General features: G+C 34.3%; 1 protein-coding gene across 1 annotated transcript; it reads right to left on the minus strand.

Moving 5' to 3' along the window:
- Positions 1-255: 255 nt before the first annotated feature.
- LOC123667804 lies at positions 256-24475 on the minus strand. The gene is made up of 9 exons (XM_045601642.1): positions 23016-24475; positions 22046-22856; positions 20539-20643; positions 14523-19869; positions 9848-9982; positions 8812-8945; positions 7621-7702; positions 1788-1938; positions 256-439 (listed from the first exon to the last, which is right to left on the minus strand). Exons 1-9 carry the CDS (start codon positions 24473-24475, stop codon positions 256-258), a joined length of 8409 nt encoding a protein of 2802 aa, XP_045457598.1.
- Positions 24476-24789: the final 314 nt, after the last annotated feature.

The raw sequence follows: 24789 nt of genomic DNA on the forward strand, positions 1-24789 counted from the left end.
CCTTACAGAAGATCACAGGTAAATAATACTGCTTTCAAGCAGTGTTGTGTTCCTGTCGTGACTCAGGTGACCAGAGCTGCTGGGGGATTGGGGGTAGAGTCGGCAACGCGTTTGCGATGTTTCTGGTGTTGCAGACGTCTATAAGCTACGGTAATCGCTTACCATCAGGTGAGCCAAACGCTTGTTTACCGACCTAGTTGTATAAAAAAAAAAAATACTAAGTACACCAACGGGCTTATCAAAATAGACGAATAGTTAAACATCAAGAAATATTACAGGAGGTGATAAGCTTCGCATGCTTTCCCTGACTTTCCTCGAGACATCCCTGAGATACCTCACGTCGTTAGTCTTGCAAAACGTTGGTCTCCTGTATGATTCAATAGCTTCTACTTCAGCTGAATTTTGTCTGAATATTTCACGCGTAGGCGATTCTTCACATCTGAAAAATTATCTTTTTAACGTGAGCTAAGAGAGCTAATGAGTATTATAAATTGGACAGGCCTACATTGTTAAAACAGGAATAAGAAATTATATAAAAAGACTAGCTACTGCGCGCGACTCCGTCCGCGTTGAATAGCTACTTGAAAAAAAAACCCGATTTCATTAGTGCTCTGCTCCTATTGATCTTAGCGTAATATATAGCCTTCCTCGATAAATGAGCTATGTAACACTGAAAGAATTTTTCAAATCGGACCAGTAGTTCCTGAGATTAGCGCATTCAAAAACAAATATATATATATATATATATATATATATATATCTCATATGCATGATCATCCGTGTAATTGTAGATTGTGAAGAAATCGAGAGATTTTTTGCTGTCCTTAGCCGTATAAGTTCGTATCTACTTTTATTTGTTTTTATTCGATCGCATAACGTTATAATTTAATGCCACGCCCTATTGCCATTCTTATTAGGTAATTCACTGCACGACTTGCGGGGAATCCCGCGCGTCGAGTTGACCAATTTTTGCAAGGAGACGGTCGGACATGAAAGCGGCAACAGCGAAGAGGTGTCAACGTGGAGGTAAAACATGTTTATTTAATGACGTCAGTAGTAACGTTATCGGTATTGCTACCAAGCCTTGCTTAGCCCAACAATAATTTAGGGGTTTTTATGATATTTTTTTAATATGGCAAATGTAAAGGGGACATTAACCACGTCACACGGAACTGTCTGCTTGTTTGGACCACTGCTTTAGTAAAAAATAAAAACAAATGCTACCACGTGATTATTTATTTTATTACAAAATTGTTAAACAGATTTTTGAACACTTTAAATTTTTTTTTATATAATTGTGTTTGCAGGCAAACGAAAAAAACCAACTTCAATTATATCGACAAGCAATACAACGTGGGTAGACGAAAAATTAGTCAAGTAAATACGCATTATCAAAGATTATTCCAAAAGTTCTAATCAGATCTCGATGAAATTTAAATGTGACCACATGATAAACATCGGCTTTCGATTAAATTAAAAAGTATCAAAATCGGTACACCCAGTATAAAGTTATGCAAATTTTCGAGTTTCCCTCGATTTCTCTGGGATTCCACCATCAAATCCTGGTTTCCTTATCATGCTACCACACCAGAGATATTTACTTTTCAACAGAAAAAAAAGAATTATCAAAATCGGTTCATAAACCACGAATCCCGAACACACACACATATATATATATATATATATATATATATATATATATATATATATACGGTCGAATTGAGCACCCTGCTCCTTTTTTTGAAGTCGGTTAAAAATATATACCAACGAATTACTACGATACTAACCTCTTTGGTCTGATAACAACTTCTGGTTGATATCCGCTTTTCAGCTTCTCTAAGCTGGTATGTCTGGAAGACTCTGCACCCACACAAAACGTCTGATTGGACACATGTGATTCTATGTTGCGACTTGGTGATGCGTTTCTGTTCTTGCAAGCTAAATTCATTAGATAATTATGTTATTGGTCAATTTGATCCAAAAATAAATATGAACTGAGGTAGGGCACAGCAGGAAATTTCCTGCTCAAAATCTGGAGCAGCCCGACTGGGGAAGTACCTCGACCTTACAGAAGACCACAGTTAAATAATACTGTTTTCAAGCAGTATTATATTCCTGCTGGTGAGTAAGGTGATCAGAGATCCTGGGAGGTATTGGGGATGGGGTCGGCAACGCGCTTGCAATGCTTCTGATTCTTTGTGGATTAAGCTCTGGCCCTTCTCCTACATGGAGAAAGAGGCCTATGACCAGCAGTGGAATGACACGGGCTTAATCAAGCATTCCACAACAGTTATAGAATCTATTATAGCAGTCACCCGCCTAGCGTGGTGACTATGTGCAAAACACATGAGTTCACGCCATTTTTTGTGCAAACTTGTGAGGGCCTATGTCCAGCAGTGGACTTTGACAGACTGTAATGATGATGAAGATGATGATGATGATAGCAGACAAGGTAAAAAAACTTCTGTTAACCATTTTTAGCTTGAGTGAAATTAATCAATCTCTCGACGATCTCTGAGGACCGGTCTTGAGATATGTTAGGGTATTTCCTAAGCGAAGTGGCAAATGAGTCCGGTTGAAGCGACGGACGGGGGCTGAAGACTGACCCTGTAAAGATTTTTTTTTTACATTTGAAATGTCGTTTTCACAATAGCTGGTCGTTTCTCTTCTACAATATTTATTGGTCTTTTCTAGACACAAATGTATATAAAATAAGAATTTTAAGCATTTTTTAATATCATATCAAAAATCGACCGCTCCAGAGGGGATCGAGCCTGCATGATCATGATCTGAGCCGACTGACCGTGTCGGTCCTCTAGCCAATTAAGCTATGGAACGATATAACCGCTACATCGAAAGTTTTGATATGATGATTTTATATTCGGTCCAAGCGACCGTGGCGCCGTCTATAGTGAGTCCTTTACAGAAACCCGTAACTATTCAAAGTTTCATATTACAATGAAAATCTTTGATAGGAGACGACACCACGCTATTTTTAATTTGTCCGATTTTATATTCGGTCTAAAGGGGGCCATTGACGGTCAGTTGAACTGATCAGTTGGACTGATCAGTCCAACTGATCAGTTTTTCGCGTCAGTTGAAATATTTGCCCATTGACTGGCGTCACTCCGGCCCTTCAGTTTTCGTCCGACCGGGCTGTTTAAAGGACGTGTAGGTATTACCTATTTTTGTCGAGAAAAAAAAGTGGATTCTGATTAAGAAGAAGAAACATTAATTCTTAAACGGCTACTGTTTGTTGCCATTTACTGGTCTACAATGATCTATAATTTTATATGAAAAGTTATTATTATTAGTTGTACCTCATTTGTAATAAGTATGTCAATGGGCAATCGATCATGCACGGTGTCGTTAATGCCATTAATTATAAATGTATTTATTTATTTCTAAGTGTTATTTATATGTATTTATAAAAAAAGTATCTACATCAGCCGGCAGTTACCTATACCACAAGCATTACATTGATTACTGTAGGAAGAAACGACCGTGTGTATATGTTATAAATATGTATTAAAAAAAATAGTAGGTGTAAAATAAAACTTTTTTTTTAAATGTTATAATTTTCGTCCGTTTTTCACAAACATTCTGAATTTTCATATTTTTCAATAAATTCTGTCGTTATGTTTATTTAAAATATCGATATATCGATATTTTTTCGATTTGATTTAATCGCCTTTGTTTAAAAAAATAAATAAACATAAGTCGGCTCAAAAATAATTTACACAGTTTATAATTCAGTATATTTGTAAAACAAATTAAATTATAAGTGTATTAAAATGTAAGATTCTAAGTAATTATTGTTCAATTTTAATAAAACAATAATGTGTACCAATATTCAGTAAGAGTTTTTAAAAATACTCGTTGTTTTATATGCGCAGTTGTTTGACTATTACGATTATTAGGCACTTAAAGATTGATTAAAGAAGTAATTCGTTCAAATGCTATAGATGTAGCAAAAGAAATCGAATATTTAACAGCTTTATTTTTTGTTTTTTGATTAAATAATATTCAACAGCTATTTCCGATAGCACCAGAGTAGAATGTTTACTATCAATCCAAATTTTTAGTGCATTTAATGACTTTGAAATATTTGGTTGATCTAAATACTGCCTTAATTCAGCAGGTATGTAGGTAACAAAAATTGTGACAAAAAGTCATTAGACAAATTTTTCAAGAGTAATATCATATTTTCATGTCTATCCCATGAGGATGAAGTTGTTTCTTTTTCTCTGCGTGGAGAATCGCCTACGAAAATTACATTTCGTTTAAGGACAATTACTTCTAATATTATAAATGTGAATGTGTTTGTTTGTTACTCTTTCACGCAAAAACTACTTAACTGATCATCATGAAACTTTGTATATATATTTTTGGAGGTATCAGAGCAACATAGAATACTTTATATAAAAATATATATATTTTACGAAAAATAAGATCTCTCTCCTTTTTTAATGGGTTCAAAGCGAGCGAAACCGCAGGTAAAAGCTAGTATATAAATAACTAAACTAAAAAAATAATAGTATTTGCTCGCAAACGAAAAAAAAACCGACTTCAACTACATCGACAAGTAATACAAAGTAGGTAGACAAAAAAATAGTCAAGTAAATACGCGTGATCAAAGATAACTCCAAAAGTTGTAATCAGATCTCGACGAAATTTAAATATAACCGCATAATAAACACCAGCTTTCGATTAAATTAAAAATCATCAAAATGGGTACACGCAGTAAAAAGTTATGCGGTATAATACAACGTAGGTCGACGAAAAAGTAGTCAAGTAAAAACGCATTATTAGATATAATTCCAAAAGTTATTGTTAGATCTCAAATAAATTTTAGTGGGATCAAATGACCCGCAACATCTTTCGATTAAAAAAAAATTGTCGAAATCGGTCCACCCAGTCAAAAGTTCTAAAGTAACATACATATTAAAAAAAATACAGTCGAATGCGAACCTCCTCTTTTTTTGGAAGTCGGTTAAAAAAATAATGTAGTGTAAATAAAGTTCAGTAGATTAGAAGAAGTTAGTGGATTAAAGTAGAACATAATAAACTTATCATTATGTTCTAGTTTAAATAATTGACGAGAAAAAATAAAATAATAAAAATTTACTTAAAAAAAACAAAGCGTTACGAAACATAAGTCTGTCTCTCTTTCTACTTTCACTAAGTAATGTGTCCCTCTCAACTTCCGTTTGCCTCGCCTGATCACACTTTTCGTAACAATCTCAGTACGTATTTACCAGCTTACTTCCCAAGTCAAGTGTGCGTAAAGAAGTTTTACTTCAAAATATCGAGTGTCGATATTAAAATTTCAATATCAAATTAATATTAGTAATAAATATCGATATTTCGATATATCGATATTTTATCAACAATCCTAGTTCGGCGCGACGCGCCGGGATGGATTTACGTGGCGCGTCGTCAGTTAAAACTCTGGAGCGATGGTTCTACACTCACGATCAAATTTCGGAGAGCGCGCAAAACTTATCAGTTAAACTGATCAGTTGAACTGACCGTCAATGGCCCCCTTAAGCGACCGATTTTTGATATGATATTAGAAAATGTTTAGAATTTCCTAATGTGTGGGTAACACAAAAATAAAATCATACAAGTTAAAATAAGAATTATCAAAATCGGTTCTTAGTTAATTACTGCAAGATATAAATTTTAATATTTGTGATTGTTTCGGTGAGACGCGTTTATATTATTGTTTTAAGTTTTCCAGATAAGCTCGCAAAAAAACCTTTGCATTTGTAAACTAGATACTTATCTCTTTTTAAACCTTCGAAATATTGGGAAATTCCACAACTGTAAGGGATATATATACCCTTACCCTAGTTCTGGGGAAATACAAATACTAGTAAACATACGCATTAATATACTTAAAAATTCATAATTGGTAGTTTATTGATATAATACTATTACTAATACTCCTTTATTTTTTCCAAGCTAAAAGATTTACATTTTTACTTAAATGTAGTTACAAAGCGATTTTAAAGTAATTATATTTAGGACTAGCTGTGCCCGCGACTACGTCCGCGTGGAATTTAACAAAAAAGTTATTGTTGAATTCGCAGAGTTATAAAAAAAATACTTTTCTAAAATAAAAGGAGCCTAAGTTACTCCTTTCTATATCAGCTATCTGCCAGTGAAAATTCCGTCAAAACCTGTCAAGTCGTTTCAGAGATTAGCCGAAACAAACAGACAGACAGACAGACAAAAATTCTAAAAAATGTTATTTTCGTATATGTACCGTGTATAAATCCATATGCACTTAGTAAAAAGCGGTTATTTTAATACATATTACAAATAGACACTCCAATTTTATTTATTTGTATAGATAATAGATGCCTCTGCTGCCATACTAGGAAAACCCGTGATACGGTCTATGATCGAATTCGATATTATTGTCTAGTTTTTAATGTGGTTTTATATCAGCTTCTTAGAAAAAATATCTCTAAATCAACACCTCTATCAGGCCAACACATAGCGCCCCTGTATTCTGAAGTCTTCATTGGATAGCAATGGCTTTCCCCACTGCCCTGACCGCCGATTATGAAGTTCCCGTGACCTAAAACGCAACTTAATTTAAATTAAGTAATATTAATTATAAATACACTGTCATCTATCAGCTGGTATAGCACCAGTAAGGCAGGCATACTTGTAAGTTGGAATGGTAAAGTACGTTCCTATCTTAGACCCTAGTAGTAATTTTTAGTAGTCCCCAAACAAGATAAATGATCAGATGGGTAAGACTACATGAACTGTGGTAATATAGTTGTTTATACAAAAATACATTTCTAAATAATTGTGTAAAATATAAATATATTAAGACGAATTCATATTTCGCATGGTCAATTTTCGAATGAGCCATATTTTTATTCACGTATATTATATATACGTACTAGCTGACCCCGCAAACGTTGTTTTGCCATATATTTTATTAACCTTCTCAATCCCCCCCCCCCCCTATAGGGGAATGAAAAATAGATGTTGGCCGATTCTCAGACCTATATGATATGCACACAAAATTTCATTAGAATCGGTCAAGCCATTTCGGAGGAGTTTAACTACAAACACCGCGATACGAGAATTTTATATATTAGATTAACATTTTACGTTTTTGTCGAGTGAAAAAAATACGCAGAAGTATTTATTATCACTCATCATCATCACTTCAGCCTATCGCAGTCTACTGGACTGCTGGACTGGCTGGACATAGGCCTCCACGAGTTCGCGCCAAAAATGGCGTGAGCTCGTATGTGTTGCCCATAGTCACCACGCTGGGCAGGCGCGTTGATGACCGCAGGGCGGAATTTGTCGTACCGAAGATGCTGCTGCCCGTCTTTGACCTGTGTATTTCAAAGCCAGCAGTCGAATGGTTATCCCGCCATCGGTCGGCTTTTTAAGTTCCAAGGTGGTACTGAAACTGTGTTATCCCTTAGTCGCCTCTTACGAAAGCCACGAGAAGAGAGGGGGTGGCTATATTCTTTACTGCCGTAGCCACACGGCTTATACTTATAAAACATTTATACGAGCCGTTTCAAAGCTAAGAATAAGACATACAATCTGTCAGGTTAGTTATTAAAATAAGTAATGTACCGGGACAGATCTCAGGCCTCTGTGGCGGGAATTCCGTCACTTCATCCGGCGGAGACGTAGGAGTGTAGTGGCAGTGCATCATCTGTGAAACAATTCAGAGTTAGCCTATTTTTTAATCGTAGCTTCTTAGAATTTTTTTATAAGACTATTACTTAAAGTTAAAGAAACACTCCCACACTGGTTTATAATAAATAATGACAATTATCTCTCATTTGAGAGTCCTCACAAACGTGATAAGAATACGTACTACGGAGAAAGGTTGGAATTTATGCTACACGAGGTTTGTGCTAAACATGATAAATATCGCTTCAGCCTCTAATATCCCACTACTGGGCATAGGCCTCTTTCCCCATGTAGGAGAAGGATCAGAGCTTAATCCACCACGCTGCTCTAATACGGGTTGGTGGATACTATGTCAGTCATGTAAAAGTTCCATAGTAGTAAACAAGCGTATAATTAGACAACCATGAACAAGTAGACGCCGCGTTGGCGCAACGGTCACAGCCATGGATTGTACCTGTTGCGCTGGCGGTTGCGGGTTCGATCCCCGCACATGACAAACATTTGTATTGGCCATACAGATGTTTGCCATGGTCTGGGTGTTTGTGCAGTTCTTTTGGGTCTCCACACCGTGCCTCAGAGAGCACGTTAAGCCGTCGGTCCCGGTTGTTATCATGTACACCTGATAGCGATCGTTACTCATAGTAGGGAATATATCCACTAACCCGAATTGGAGCAGCGTGGTGGATTAAGCTCTGATCCTTCTCCTACACGGGGAAAGAGGCCTATGCCCAGTAGTGGGATATTACAGGCTGAAGCGTGAACAAGTAATAATAATAAATTAACTACGCCTTTCCTCTATCCCCCTTTCCTCCTTTGCCCTAATCAACTACTTCTAATGTTTATACATATCAATAAATATCTCAGGACTCCTATAACATTTCACGTTTCCAATTTTTCACAAATTTGATGACGACTATAGACATTTTTTAGGAGTAATGTTCACTTTTGGATTTTTAGCGGTGTAAAAAGCTCTAAAGCTCTCTTCAATAGTCTCCAAAGTTCTCTCCCCAAATGTTTCACGACTTAAAATATTTAAGTCTAATATTAACAGCTTTTTTAATCTGTCGATAAGTTTTGTATACCCGAGGAGAGGTTGGTGTTCGTTGGTTTACTAAGTCGCTATTTCACCTTATAGGTGCTGGTATATCGTCCGTCCGTGGCCTGCACGCCACTCTCTCGCCGCGCGACGTTACTTGTACACTGCGACACGGTGGCGTAGCAACGTCTTCCGTCTCCATTAGTTCTCGGAACTGAATGTGAATCTGAAATAAAATAATAAATCAACTTCAGCTTACATTGATAATTAAGAGTACAATACACATGATTAAATAAAAATAATTAGGGATATTTCAAAAACGATGTGTTACACGACATGTATCAGATTTCGACTAAAAGAATTATCTTCAAAATAGGTATACCCAGTAAAAGTAAGTAAAGTAGAGGAAAAACACATAAAAAATCCGATCGTATTCTTAAACTTCACGTTTTTTTTAAGTCGGTTAAAAGTCATTGCCGTAAAAGCATTGGCGTACCCAGAATTTTGTAAAAGTTTAAACATTTTTGTTTTTTTACGTAACTAGGTCGGCAAACAAGCGTACGGCTCACCTGATGGTAAGCGATTACCGTGGCTTGTAGACGTCTGCAGCACCAGAAGCATCACAAGCGCGTTGCCATTCCTATCCCCGATTGCCCAACGTTCTGGTCACCTTACTGACCAATAGGAGCACAACACTGCTAGCGAGCAGTATTATTTGGTTGTAGTCTTCTGTAAGGTCGAGGTACATCCCCACTCAGGCTTCTCCATATTTTTTTGCCCTACCTCAGTTAAAAATAAAATTTAAAAGTTGATCCTTAGTAACATTTTTTTTTCAAACTTGCAACTTTTCATTTACTTTCACTATCTATACTAAAGAAAGTTTTGACTCAGTTCAGCCTAATACAGTCCACTGCTGGACATAGGCTTCCACAAGTTCGCACAAAAATGGAGTGAACTCATGTGTTTTGCCCATAGTCACCACGCTCGGCAGGCGGGTTGGTTTTGGCTGAATCTCCCTAAAATTTAATTATTAAAATCTAAAATATAAATTACTAATTTCGAGTTAGGATGGGGCCGATGCCCCATTTTGCGCCAACGTGAGTATGACCATGGAAGTAAGTAACATACAATTCTCTGGGAGGAGAGTGAACTGTCTTCCAGAGTCGAGCAGAGTCACAGCAAGTCCTGAACCCTGGAGTCCACGTACCACCGCCACCATGCCCTCACCGTCCATCGCTACCACTACTGCGGCAAGGGAATGTGCTGGAAATATTGTTATACTTCTGAATATATTCTATTTGTCTGTATTTAAACACTAGAAAGGAGAAATGTGTATGAGCTGGATTGAATCAGGCTGTATCGTCTCAATTTTTGAGAAAAGGGTTCTCTTACCATATAGAAGAAGGGTTCGAGTTTAATCCAGGACGCTTTAGACCGTGTATTGGCGGATAATTTACTACCACGAGTAGCAATCGCTATTAGATGGAATAATAATCAGAGCCATAGGTGTAATGATGAAACACGCAAGGACATAGATGAAGACGAGAAACAATTACATGTTCAAATATAAATATCTGCCCTAGACGGTTTTTTTTTTGTTTGTATCCAATCGATTAATTTCGAATAGAACCGATTTAAATATTTCTTTTACCTATACAAAGATACCCTAAATGGAGAAAGAGGCATATGAGCAGTGAGCATGTTACAGGCTGAATGCAATGCAACATAAAAAGTCAGGTTTTTCAGAAGTGGCAACCTAAATAGCAAGGGGCAAAATTACCTAAACGAAACTTCGAAACATATCTGGTTAGTTAAGATTTGCGTAACACAATATTTCTTTTACTTTAGTATGTCATTTTTTTTTTTAACCGACTTCCAAAAAAGGAGGAGGTTCTCAATTCGACTTTTTTTTATGTATGTTACATCAGAACTTTTGACCGGGTGGACCGATTTCGACAATTTTTTTTAATCGAAAGGTGGTGTGTGCCAATTAGTCCCATTTAAATTTATCTAATAATGCGTTTTTACTTGACGCTCTTTTCGTCGACCTACGTTGTATTATACCGCATAACTTTCTACTGGATGTACCGATTTTGATATTTCTTTTTTCGTTGGAAAGGAGATATCCCTAGTTTAGTACCATGATAAGGAAACCAGGATCTGATGATGGGATCCCAGAGAAATCGAGGAAAACTCTCGAAAATCCGCAATAACTTTTTACTGGTTGTATCGATTTTGATAATTTTTAATTTTATCGAAAGCGGATGTTTATCATGTGGTCACATTTAAGTTTTATCGAGATCTGGTAACTACTTTTTGAGTAATCTTTGATAACCCGTAGTTACTTGACTATTTTTTCGTCGATCTACGTTGTACTACTCGTCGATGTAATTGAAGTCAGTTTTTTTTTTCCTTTGCGAGGAAACACAATTATTTTCAATAGAAACTTCGTCTTGACATTAATTAACACATGAAAAAAGAGTTTACTAGTTTGATGAAGTCATGCGGAAGTTATGCGCGTTCTTACATCAAAAAAGTTTCCAAATGTTTTCCTCTTCCATTCTTGTCTAATATTCGATACTTCAGCGCTCACTCCTTTCTTTCTCGTCACTCACACAAAAAAGTAATATTGATGTTGTAACCAATATACTAACAGTCATTTTAATCAAACGGGAAGAAGAGTAAAACAAGTCGGGCCGATAACAGCCCTTCCAATCTTCAATGTTGGGTAAAGACCTGCAAATCCCATCAGAATTAGGTTTTTAACTTGTTAAACAGATTGCCTTATTAAAGAGGATATGGCAAACCAGACTACTAGAAATACGACAACTTCAAAAGGTGCAAATGCGTGATCGGTTAAAAGGGTGATGGGTAGTTATAATAATGCTTTCTTCTCTCTCATTAACTTACTGTGTACGTTGATTAACTGAGTGTGTGGGCAAAGTTAGTGAAGTGAAGTAAGGAACAAAAGCAAAAAATTATTTGCTCAAACTCTGGTGTGGCCTGATTGGCAAAGTACATCAGCCTTACAAAAGATTCAGTCAAATAATATTGGTCTCAAGTAGTCGATTAGTACGGAGGGAAAGGTCAACCTTACGTATTGTTTCGACCTTGGGTTTTTATAGTAAGTAAGGTAGCCATAGATACGATAGTATATAGAGAAGACAGAGGGACATCGGTACAATACGAATGTAACGCTCCTAGAGTTACAAATATCTGTTGGCTACGGTAACCGCTTACCACCAGACACTATCTATCATCACCACAAATCATATGGTCATCTATTACGGCTAGGCTTTAGATTAAGAACCGCATTTTAAGTTAGATAGGTTAGGGTTATTATTATTTTTTTGTAACCAAATTATGTCGATAAAGTCTAATTTGGGAAGTTTGGGAATTGAAATAATTGGGAAGGTAGGTTAGGGTTATTTTTTTTACAGGGGTATCACTGAAAATCAGTGTTACATCTATTACAACCACGAATACTATGTGCCATATGCTTGTTTGCCGCTCTAGGGGATTAAAATATAACATAATCTCATCATCCTATAATAATATCATTTTAAAGTATTTTATGCAACTAGGTCGGCAAACAAGCGTATGGCCCACATGGTTATAAGCGGTCAACGTAGCCTATAGACGCCTGCAACACCAGAAGCATCGAGCGCATTGCTTACCTTACCTCTGACCTCTCCAGTATTAATGAGTATATTATTGCACTGAATACTTACATATCACGCAAAAATAAATGATTTAGTTAAAAAAAATAAAAAAAAAAAACAATGAATTTTCAAGAGACGAAAATTTTGAACATCTTAATCATACTTTTGTATTAAATTTGACTTTTGACATAATTTCTTTCATATTATTCTTAAAATTTAAGTCTTCTTAAAAACCAGTGACGTTGTTTGGTATTTATTTATTTTTAATAGCTTTTATTAGTGATGGGTTCGATCGTTTTCCAACATGTTGAAAAAGGCCAACGCCCAGTAGTGCGATGTAAAATCAATCATCTATATCTATACAAATAAATAAAATTGCAGTGTCTGCTTGTAATATTAAAGTAACCGCTTTTTACTAAATGTATACACGGTGCATATACGAAAAAAACAACATTTTTTATAATTTTTGTCTGTCTGTCTGTATGTCTGTCTGTCTGTCTGTCTGTCTGTATTCTGTGTTCTGGCTAGTCTCTGAAACTGCTGGATCGATTTTGACGGGGCTTTCACTGGCAGATAGTTGATGCAATAAGGAGTAACTTGGCTACTTTTATTTTAGATTTTTTCTATAACTCAGTGCACTGAACAATAACTTTTGACGTGACAACGTCTTATAAATTGGTTTGCCGGGTGACACTTCAAGAAACTGCGTTACGCTCCGCTCACGTTATGCGCTCACAATGAGAGCGAGTGAGAGGCACGCGTCCCTTCCAGTCGGGCATGGTTAGCCCGCCTAAGAGCGAGAGAGACAGACATAAAAAGTGAATGAAATTCAGTACGAGATTCTTTGTATAAATTAATGTTTTAAATATAATTCTTTGTATAAATAAATGTTTTAAATTGTTACTATTATTTCATCCTTCTTCCTACTATACGAATGAATATTCACATTAAAATTATTTTACCACTCAAAGTCGTTGTCACGTAAAACTTTCGCCCGTATACCGACTTAACAGGCAACCAATTTTTTTTGTTAAATTCCACGCGGACGAAGTTGCGGGCACAGCTATAATAGTTAGAAATAAAAAAATTACCGACCGTTAATCATGTTGACGTTTCAAAATTAAAGCTGTCATTTATGAATATAATTTTAATAATTAATTAATTTACGAAAACAAAAGCAATAATAAGCTTTTTAGTTGTTGATACCGGTAGAGCAAGCAGTTACCTATAAAATAAAATATAATACATGTGGAGTAATTGTGAGGTTTTTTTCTAAAAAGGGAGGTAAACATCTTAACCTAAGCGTATTAATATTACTTATATATGATAAACAATTTTGTAATAATAACCGTGGCGCCGTCTATAGTGAGTCCTTTACAGCAATCGTCAAAGTTTCACATTACAATGAATTCTTCGACAGGAGACGACACCACGAACGGCGCCACGGTCGTTTAGACCGAATATTAAAAATCATCATATCAAAAATTTCGATCTAACGGTTACATCGTTCCATAGCTTAATTGGCTAGAGCACCGACACGGTCAGTCGGAGATGCAGGTTCGATCCCCGCTGGAGCAGTCGATTTTTGATATGATATTAAAAATTGTTTAGAATTTCCTAATCTGTGGGGTAACACAAAAATAAATCATACGAATACTTATATGATATTTAAAAGTTTCCTTGACCTTACCCCAATATGATATAATATCGGGTGTAGGGCTGTAAACATCTTTACTGTAATTGTTGAAAAGATAAGGGGCAATATTTTGTATCTGTGCGATCGCATAAGTGGAACTGAATAGCACATTTTTCGAAAACTTGCTTACCTACTGAAAAAATGGTAGATTGTTTTAGACGCGATATGTTTTTGTTACTTAAATTTTTATAGCATTTGCAAAATTAGTGTATGAAGTAAAACACTCAAAAATAGACAGCACTTTAATAAAATACACTGAACAAAACAATAAAACAGTCACAAATAATAAATTAAAAGTCTCTTTTAAAGAAAAAATAACTTGGGTGAGGACAATATCCCCCGAAACATTTCGAACAGTGTCTTAATGTATTTTTAGCGGATACTTGCCGACAACCAGTGTATGGTTTATTCCTACACTGTGTGAGAAGGTGGTTCTTACAATTACAACAGACTTTGCTCCCTCTATTATCATTGGTGATGTATTCTGGTGATGCATACACTCTCCGTTCGCTTCGCTTTTCAGTTATTATTATTGGAGACAGATTTTCTGACATGGTAGTCGCTTTTGGTGCTTTGAATTTTCTCCGATCTTTATTAAAAGATTCTAAATGGTCTGCAGTTTCTTTTTCGAAAATTTTATCAGTACTTTCTTCTGTTCTTTCTCTTCTTTTAGAGAGAGATAGTCTAGTATCACTTATTTTATTTTGTTGTTCTTCTGATGTGATACTCTGTGATTCAGGAATATCATCCAAATGTTTAGATTGAAGTACATAACGTGATTTATTAGCAGCGTTTTGTTGTAAGTCCTCTGTTTGCGTCTCAGTATCTTTTGCGAAAGATATTTCTTTACCTATCGATTCTTGTACTTTTTGCGTTTTTGATATTTGCTTCAAATATTGCTTTTCATTGTTTAAAGTTGGTTCGGTTTGTGTTTTAGTCGTAACCTTAGTTTTTGCTGCGATTTCTTTTGGAGGTAAATCTTTTGACGGTTCTAAAATCTGAAAACTTTGGTTAGATCCACTGGAATCCCAATAATATTCTCGAATTAAAACTTTTGGTGAAATTTCCCTGTGAATAGGAACATTTTCGATCATAGATGCGTTTGAGGTTTGTACACTTTTGTGTATATTGTTACTTACTACTACAGTTGTTTGAATTCCAACGTCTTCATAATATTTTAGAGATAAGTTATTAGTTGCATTTTCAGGTTTTGACTGAATTTCTGATCTCGTTCTTATTTTTTGTAGATGTTCGATATCTTCCAAGCTCAGAGAAGTTGGTGATATTTGAGGTGTAGATTGTGTCGATGCATTTTTTGTTGCTGTTGTTTTGTTTTCTCTTATACTTTCATTTCTAAGGAAATCACTTTCTTGTAGTTGATTTTCTTCTTGTTCTTGTCTGCTCGTATTTGTTTTAGGACCAGTTGTTGAAAGTGATACATTTTTAAGTAAATTGTGTAAGTCTTCTTGAAGTCTATTAGAATCGATGGGTGAAACAGGACGGCGTTTTAAATAATCATCACAAAATTTACTAATTTCTCTATATAATTTGTTCTTAAATTCATTTCGGAAATCTTCATCTCCTGTAGAATAGTGTAAATCAATAAAAGCATCAGCAAGTTTTTCTTTCATTAAATTAAACGACCGTTGTTCTTCAAATGTTATCTTGTCTAATAGTGTTTTACTAACAGTATTATGTAAAAGTTGCTTATATACTGCACTTGGTGTTTCCTCTCGATTTATATTAACTTGTGATTTAAAATCTCTAGTCGTTTTGTTAGTTTCTGGTTGTTTATCACATAAAATGTCTTTTAGTTTTGCTACCAAAGACGCTACTTGACTTTCTAAACCTTGATAATCAATTCTGAGAGGAATTTTGCTAAGCAGTCTTAGAATGTGATGTTTTAATATACTTTCATTATTTAGAATGTCTTCTAATATTTTGTCTTTTATAATATCAACAAGGCTGGTAATTAAATCTTCTATTTGTCTAACTGGCACGCTTTCTTGTAGAGGCAACATGTTAAGCCATTCAACTACAGCTTCTTTTATGTCATCTAGGTATTTACTACTTATACCTACTTTATTCTCATTAAATTCATTGATTGTTTCCCTATCCGATAAATCATGAAATAGCTGTAACTCTTTTAGAAACTGTAAAAGGTCGCACGCAACTGCGTGATGAAAAGCTGAGTCACTTGATTCACCGGTGACCATTGCCAAATCTCTCAATATTTCTTGAATTAAATGTTCATTTAGTTCATTGTCAGATAATGATTGAGCGAATACATGTTTTATGTCATTCGCAAGTACCATTGCGAAGTAATCTTGTATTTCGTTCTGCAGTTTATACCTGTATTGCGTTGTTCTGATCCATTCTATAATAACGCCGCACAAATTTTCAGTAAGAAATTCACTTGTATCTTGTCGTAATATGAATGTGTCTGTTATATTTGTATTACATAAATGTTTTTTCAAGCTCTCAGCTACATCACAAATCTTCTTAACATCAATATTATTCAAAATACCTGATATCCATTGGAAAATTTCCTTTTTGATATGAGAACTATCGTAGTTATTATTTATTTTAAGGTTTTCTAAATTTCTGGCCAAAATTTGAATCTTATCTTCGTCGAAATTATCTATTAAATTTGGAAAAAAATTTTCGAACCATTCACCTATTTTATTACTAGATTCGTCAATATTTGTTTGTATATTATCTGTATCTGGTAAGTTAATTTCAATTATTTCCTCTTTACGTTCCTGCGTTGGCTGTATTAAGTTAGGCGTTTTGAGACTAAGAATTCGGTGATTTAAACAATCTACGTTAGATATTATATCTCGTACTACTTCATGATTATCTAGTTTGTGTATCCTTTTAAATATATGGTATTTAAGATGTTCCAGTTCCTTTTTCTCTTCTGTTGTTCCATCAGATAATTGTATGTATTTTTGTCTATCAAGTATATCACTTGCTATGTTATTTGTCAATTCATCTTTGTCGTGTTCATTTAGGTTTAATGGGAAATGATGTAACCAATTGGTTATAAGTTCTTTAATTTTGTTTAAATATTGCAAGGGGTCTGATGTTTCCACTTCAATGTTATTTGTTTTAGTAACGAAACTATTATTTGTTGTAGATAATAATACAACTGATGGATATTTTATAGAAGATGTAATGGGCATAGAAGTTGAGAAATCTTCATCCAAAAATGAAGTATTAATTCCTTTATCTGTTTTTGTTTGAATATTCTCATCTACTTGTTCTGAACGATTTGCACGTGTGATTTGGGATTTATTCAGAGATTTTCGTTGTTCTATTTTCTTGTCAAATAATTTTGCTGCTTTGTCTAAATTATTTATTACAGAAGTATCTTTACTACGGTTCTCCACTATTTTAGAGTTTTCGTTTTTACTATAGTTCCTTGAATTACTATTGTATTCATTTTGGATTTCATAGTTACTACCATGATTTTTTAAATCATCAGTTTGAGTTACATTATTTTGAACTGTACACACAGTCTTTTGTTTAATACCTCTTAATTTTTCGGGGGCATTTTTAGTTTCAAATTCTTTGTCCATAACATATATCCTATCATGGCTTAAAGGACTAGATTTGCTTGAAGTTATGTGCAGGCTTGGTGTATCTTGATTGTACAATTTACTACTTTGTGAGGATCTTTCATATCGATTCCTACTGTCATCCATGTCAGTTTCTACAGAGCTTTTCTCTTGAGATATATTAGTTTTACTACTCAGTTTTAATTTAGTCAGTTCCTCTGCGATGGGATTTATATGTAACGATTCATGACGAAGTAGTACATTGTTAACTTTTTCTACAATTTGTTTTCCTAATATTTCAATGTCGTTTTTCGTCAATGATGTATCTTGTTTCATAATGTTTGAAATTTGTGATATAGTTTTATCCGCATCAAGTGTATTATTTTTTATATTTTTTAAAATAACATCAGTTATCTTATGTTTCAAAGACGGCTTAAGTTTTTCAGGCAACATAAGAGACGAGTCTATAATTTTTGAAATATTTTCATATAAAGTCTTTCTCAAATTGTTGTTCCGTTTATTCCAAAGTTTTCTGCCCAAAGGAGTAATCTTCATTTGTGTGAATACTTTCAATTTAAGTTTTTCAATCTCATCTGGGCTTACATCTTTGTCATCATTCGTTGATAACTTGCTTATTAATTTTTTTATTTCTTCCTCAACGTCATTTTTTAACGTGTCTTCATTACTTGTTTTTTCAATGTCCATCAATCGAACCACAAATTCACCTGCTAAATTATTTTGTTCTGTAAAATCATACGATTTTGTAAAAGGAACTTGTTTAAGCCAAGTTATCACGTCTTTATACAGTCCTATATTTTTATTTCCGTCATTTTCTCGGACTGGTTCCTCTGTTAATTTTAAAATGAGACCATTGACTAAATTATCTTTAATTTTAGAATCTAATTCCAATCCTTTTGCATTTAATATATTTTCTAGCCAATGTATTATTGTTTCTCTCATGTCGGCTAGTATATTTTGAAAATTATTATCATCATTTTGAATACCATTTAACTGAAAAGTCAATTCCTTAATTTTTTCGGTCATGTCATCTTTATAATCTGTAAGTTCAGGAATGTTTCGATACCATTCTGTAATATATTGGAATATTTTACTTACAGCAGGATCTTCATGTAAATTACCCCCTATTGATGAAGCGTGAGCTTGACCAAATATTTGTTCAATTAGATCTTTACTAAGTACGCCAAACCGTTCTGATGTCAATTTGGTGTTTAGTCTCGTAGTTAACCGGTCTAACCACTCTTTTACATCATCGTGTAATTTTCTTTGAAAATTTATATCTTTAGATTTCTTTGAGTTATATTTGTGTAAGTTTTTTGCAAAAACTTTAACTAAATCTGAGTACTGGTTTTTATTATATTTATGTGTCAATAACTCTGGTATATTTTCGAACCAATCATAAATCTTCTTTTCAATTTCATTACTTTCAAAATCTGCAACCGTTTGTTTACTTTTATCGTGGTATATTTTGTACTGATATATATGTTCCACAAACTTATCTGCCAATTTAAGTAATTGGTCACTTCTTTGACTGTCTCGTTGTAAAGGTATATCTTTGAGTAAACTAATCACTTCTAATCTTAATTTTTCTTTATACTCTTCGTCTTTTAAAGGTCTGTTCAAAGTAACTTGTGTCAATTTGTCAATGAACTTGTCTATTGTCCTATTGATGAATTTATCATTTACTATATTAAAATCATACGGTAATTTTTTAACTTCTTCAGAGATAGCCGTTTTAAAGTTTTCGTCAGCTACATTAATTAATCTTTTAACTAAATCATCAGCAATTTGAACTTTTAATTTGAAGTCATTTTCTGAATCATCGGGATGCCACATTGGTAATGTATCCAGACATTTTACTATTTCGTTTTTAGCCAGTTCAGGAAAATCATATTTTTGTCCTAAATCCTTCAATGTTTTAATCAATGTGTTGATTAGTTGTTCTCGTTTTAATTTATCTTTTGCATTTAGATTGTAGTTTACAGGTATGATTTTTAGCCATTCATTAATTACATTTTCAAATGTTTCTTTTTCAGTACCATTGATATCTAGTAAGTGAGTCTGAGATGTTCCTCCGTCTAATAGATTCTGTTCTGGGTGGAGATTGGAAAGAAGATTCTGTACTGGTTCATTTCTATTCAAAATTTCATCATCATTAACCGGTGGGTGTCGGTTACAGAAGCATGGATTAATTTTCGACTGACAATTTACAATCTGCAAATAGAAATCAATGCAATGAAGTATTAGGGATAAAAAACTGTTGTGATTAACATAAAATTAGAAACATTGTAAGATTATACATCTGAGTCATCGTACTGTGTGGCTACGGTACTAAAGAATATAGCCACCCCCTCTCTTCCCGTGGGTGTCGTAAGAGGCGACTAAAGGATAACACAGTTCCGCTACCACCTTGGAACTTAAAAAGCCGACCGGTGGCGGGATAACCATCCAACTGCTGGCTTTGAAATACACATGCTGAAGACGGGCAGCAGCGTCTTCGGTGCGACAAAGCCAGCCCTGCGGTCACCAACCCGCCTGCCCAGCGTGGTGACTATGGGCAACACACATAGGTTCACGTTATTTTTAGCGTAAACTTGTGGAGGCATATGTCCAGCAGTGGACTGTATAGGCTGTAATGATGATACATCTGAGACTCAAATATTTTGATGAAAATAAGTATGTATGTCAGTTCCGACAGCAGACTAGAAGTTATTCCTTAAGAAACAATCAGAATAACATGATATTTATAAATTAAATTGGTGTCTTAAGCGAATCAATTAATAATTAATTTAACTAATAAAACTCTAAAATAAAACATAAATTAACGCCTGCCATTCTATTTTTATATTTTTTTAAGATAGTCAAATAAATATTACATCTTACATTAGAAGATGCACTGTGCCTTACGACTGTTGATCTGATTGCATCTCTCGGAGCAGCCGTGTTGTTTCTTTTTCTTTGTATCTCAATATCTTTGACAGATGATGCCTAAAAAATTTAAAAACCTCTTTTAAATTGATATTGGTATTTAGTATTTGTATTACTCACTGCTGGGCATAGGTCTCTTTCCTCATGTCAGAAGGATCAGAGCTTAATCCACCACGCTGCTCCAATGCGGGTTGGCGGATATATTCCTACTATGAGTACGGATCGCTATCAGGTGTACATAATAACAACTGGGACCGACGACTTAACGTGCTCTCCAAGGCACGGTGGGGAGACCCACAAGGACTGCACAAACACAGACCACGGCAAACATCTGTATGGCCAATGAAAATTTTTGTCATGTGCGGGGACCGAACACGCAACCGCCAGCGCAACAGCCACAAATCAGTGCTGTGACCGTTGCGCCAAATTGTAATTATTACATTTGTCATTTCTTTAGCTAACTTAGGGTCTGTCACGTGTCACGTCTTAGCCACGTTCACAAATTGACAGTTTGCGCTGAATCTTATATAAACACATAGAAAAATAGTTTGGCGTAATGTATCTACGACTACAAGCATAATTTCCAAACGATCGCGCCAGATTTATTAATTTTTTTTTATTGTCATTGTGTCAGGATTAGGTTTGAATAGAAAATATAAAAAAATACAGGAAAAAACACCTGTCAAAGTTGACTGGGTCAGATAGTATATTATGAAATAACAACTTCAACTATAATAAACAAATACAAAAAAATGACTAAAGTGTCTTTACGCTCTTCCTGTGGTAACGCTGCCGGTGACGGCAGTAACGACTTTGGATCCACGGACAAACCTGAAACGTAACAATGTTTCCACTGATGCTTTTATTATATTAAATATGACCATCAAGTTTTCCTAATAGACCAGTGATTTAAGCTTTTGAAAACAAAAAAATTATAATACTATGAAACCCATTGGAAAAGGAAGAGAATACAACGAAAATGAAAGGAAAAATAAATTACAGGCGAACTGAGGTCGGGAAGTGGTGGGGCGGTTTAAGGATAAAAAACGGTTTATCTCGATTTCTACTATATTTTTTTCACTTTTTACCATTTTCAATGGCTAAAAGCACTGGTCTTTTTGCTCTACTTCCTGCAGTATCTTCTGCTTAGTAATATATGGATTCTAATCATACCAAGTGTCATTCAAATTTATTCAATAATCAACATGATGTAACCAAGTTACAAACAAACATACAGATTGATGAAAATCAAAAAGTTACATTTATTACAAAATACTTTATCACATCATCATCATCATCACAGCAGCCTTTCGCAGTCCACTGCTGGACATAGGCCTCCACAAGTTCACGCCAAAAATGGCGTGAACTCATGTGTTTCACCCAATTCAAAAATTCTATAACTCGGTGGTTCTTGAATGACGACTCGAGTTTGTCTCCTATATGAATCGTTATCATTACTTACTTGTATTTTTGTTGCATTTGTGCGTTGCTCAAATATCTTTCGCTCGCTATACTTTTCATCGTATTGAGTTCCCTGTGCAGATTTTTTGACGATATCTTGTTGCAATATTAGTGAATTATTTGACTTTGGAAGTCTTATGAAGCTTGAATACAATGGCAGGTCTTTACTAATTTGTTCATACCTATCAAGAGGCTTAAAGTCAACTTTTTTTGTACTGACACTCTGATTATTTTTGGTTTTATTTTTTAATCTATTTACTAATTCATCTACCATAAAGTTTATGTTCAAGCTTTCTCCGTCCTGCAAAGGAGTTTTTTCAAGGAATCTTGATACCTCATTTCTTAATGCATTTTCTGAGCCGTCCATGACATTTTTACTTTTTACCTCTTTTATTTTCTTTGCTAAAATATCTCTTTGTTTTCTTCTCTGGTATCGTTCAGCGGTATCATTGTTTGAAACAATGGGCAAGTCTTGATACCACTCTTCTACTTCCATGCTTAGAAGAACGTCATCTGCTTCTTGATTTAAGGTATTCTCACTCGGAAGCGGCACTTGGTCTAAAATTGCAATTAAATCTGTTTGATAAGTGGCTACGTCAATATCTTTTAACTCATTGGCATGATTTGTTTTTAAATCTTTTACAAAATCATCAACTTGTTTTAACAATTTATTTTTGTAGATTTCTGAAATAATCTTGTCTTCATTTTTAAACTTCGTTAATAGAAGGTAGTCTTCAACCAGTTTTATTATTTGTAAATCTTCAAGTAATTTTGTAGAGTTATGACTTTGACTACCAGCGATACCTTTTTTTCTTAAATCAGTAATAACATTTTGTATTAATTTATTCTTAAAAGATGCTTCCTCGTTATCTTTTATTTTATCATTAATAGAAATAGTTTTTTCGATAAATTCAACTTTTAGTAAATGTCTCTTTGACATTAAGTCGGAAGATTGAGGTAGACAATCTAACAAATCATCGATAGCATCATCAAGAAGGTCTTCGTACAAGAAACGGTTAAAGTACGTAGCTGGATCGCAATTCAGTTTTGATACTACTTTCCATAAGCCATTGTATATTCCCATTCGCGCTTTCTCAAGTATACTCTCGTCTTCAAAATCTGCTACGGTCATAGGGATTTTTTGTACCCAATTCTGAACAAACTGTTCGTATTCTGTCTCAAGTTGGTCATTATCTTTACAATCATTTAAAATAGTTAAATTTTCTACTTCATTGAGACAACATGATTTGGAAGTACTAGTACATGGCATACTCATTTGTGAATTATCTTTAAAAGTACCTTTAGTTTTTTCATATTCTCCATTTTCAGTACCAGAAGAAGCGTTACGATCTTGCGTTTGTTTTTTAACTCCTAATTCTTCACTATCATGCATAACTTTGGATATTTCATTAACAATATCATGTTTTACTGCCGTAGTGTTAATATTGTTGATCCTGTTAGGATGTTTGCCACAGTTTACTTGTAATTTAGTAAGTACAGGAATAGGTATACGTTTGATCCGATTATTTAAGTCAGACGCACGCTGCACTGGTTCTAAATTATCTCCAGCTAAAAGCTTTTTGATCCATTTAAAAATCTGGTATTTTAAATGTTCAATTTCGGCTTCTTCGTTTATTTCGTTACACGGATTTAACTCCAAATATTTATGTCTTTCAACTATGTCATTAGCTAGATTATTTATAGCTTTATGTTTTAAATCTTTATCGAGCGATTCGGGTATTTGTATTCGCATATCATTTAACCATTCATTTATTTGTTGGCATAACTCATTTGTATATTGTTTTAAATTAACAGCTATATCTTCGTCTGTAATACTTTTTACTGTGTTTGGTTCTTTATTGATACCATAACAACATACATTTGGAAGAATAATAAGTGTCTTCGATCTAACTGTGTGAGATTTTGTATTATTCACAAGTATATCCTTTAATTTTTCCAAAAAAATCTGTGCAAAGCTATGAGCTTGTTCTTCTAATATACCATAATCATACAGCATGCACACAATATCGCTTTCCACAATATCATAATCGATATTTTCTGTTTTGAAATATGCCACAAGAATATCCATTAATTCATCTTCTATATCTTTGACAACTAACTCAGGCATATTTATATCAGAGTTTTGTAATATAACAGTAGTGTATTTTAATACAAAATCTTCTAGCTCTTTATCACGTGACAGCTTAGGTCTTTTTATCTTTAAACTATTAAAATGTGTTTCATAATTGGTATTCTTAGAAATATCGATATCCCATCGTTTCCGGCCGATACGGTTGATTTTATCAATCAAAATATCTGCTAATCTGTTAATGATTAACGATTTATCACTTTTAGATTCTAGAGTTACCAGTTTCAGTCTGTTTAATATATCAGCTTTCAATTTACTTTTTCTCACAAGTTCTGGTGGCATACTCGCAAACCGTTTCAAATAATTGAAGAAATCGTACTGTATGTATTTCCTTTCTTTGTGGGCTTCGAATTTATTTGTAGCTTTTAAAGGGATAAGGCTTATCCAATCCCTCAATATCTCTTTTAAAGCTTCATCATCTGCTACTTTACATTGAGAAATGTCGGCCCGAAATATTCTAGCAAAAGTAGGACGATATCTTTCAGTGGCGTATTTTCTATTATCTGGTACATCTGTATTAAATATTTTACTTTCGAATTTGTTACAAAATTCTAAGAAAATTTCTTTTGGTTTGTCTTTATCACGTGTTCGATAAG

This window comes from Melitaea cinxia, chromosome 29, assembly GCF_905220565.1.
Source record: "Melitaea cinxia chromosome 29, ilMelCinx1.1, whole genome shotgun sequence".
In the NCBI taxonomy this organism is placed as follows: Eukaryota; Metazoa; Arthropoda; class Insecta; order Lepidoptera; family Nymphalidae; genus Melitaea; species Melitaea cinxia.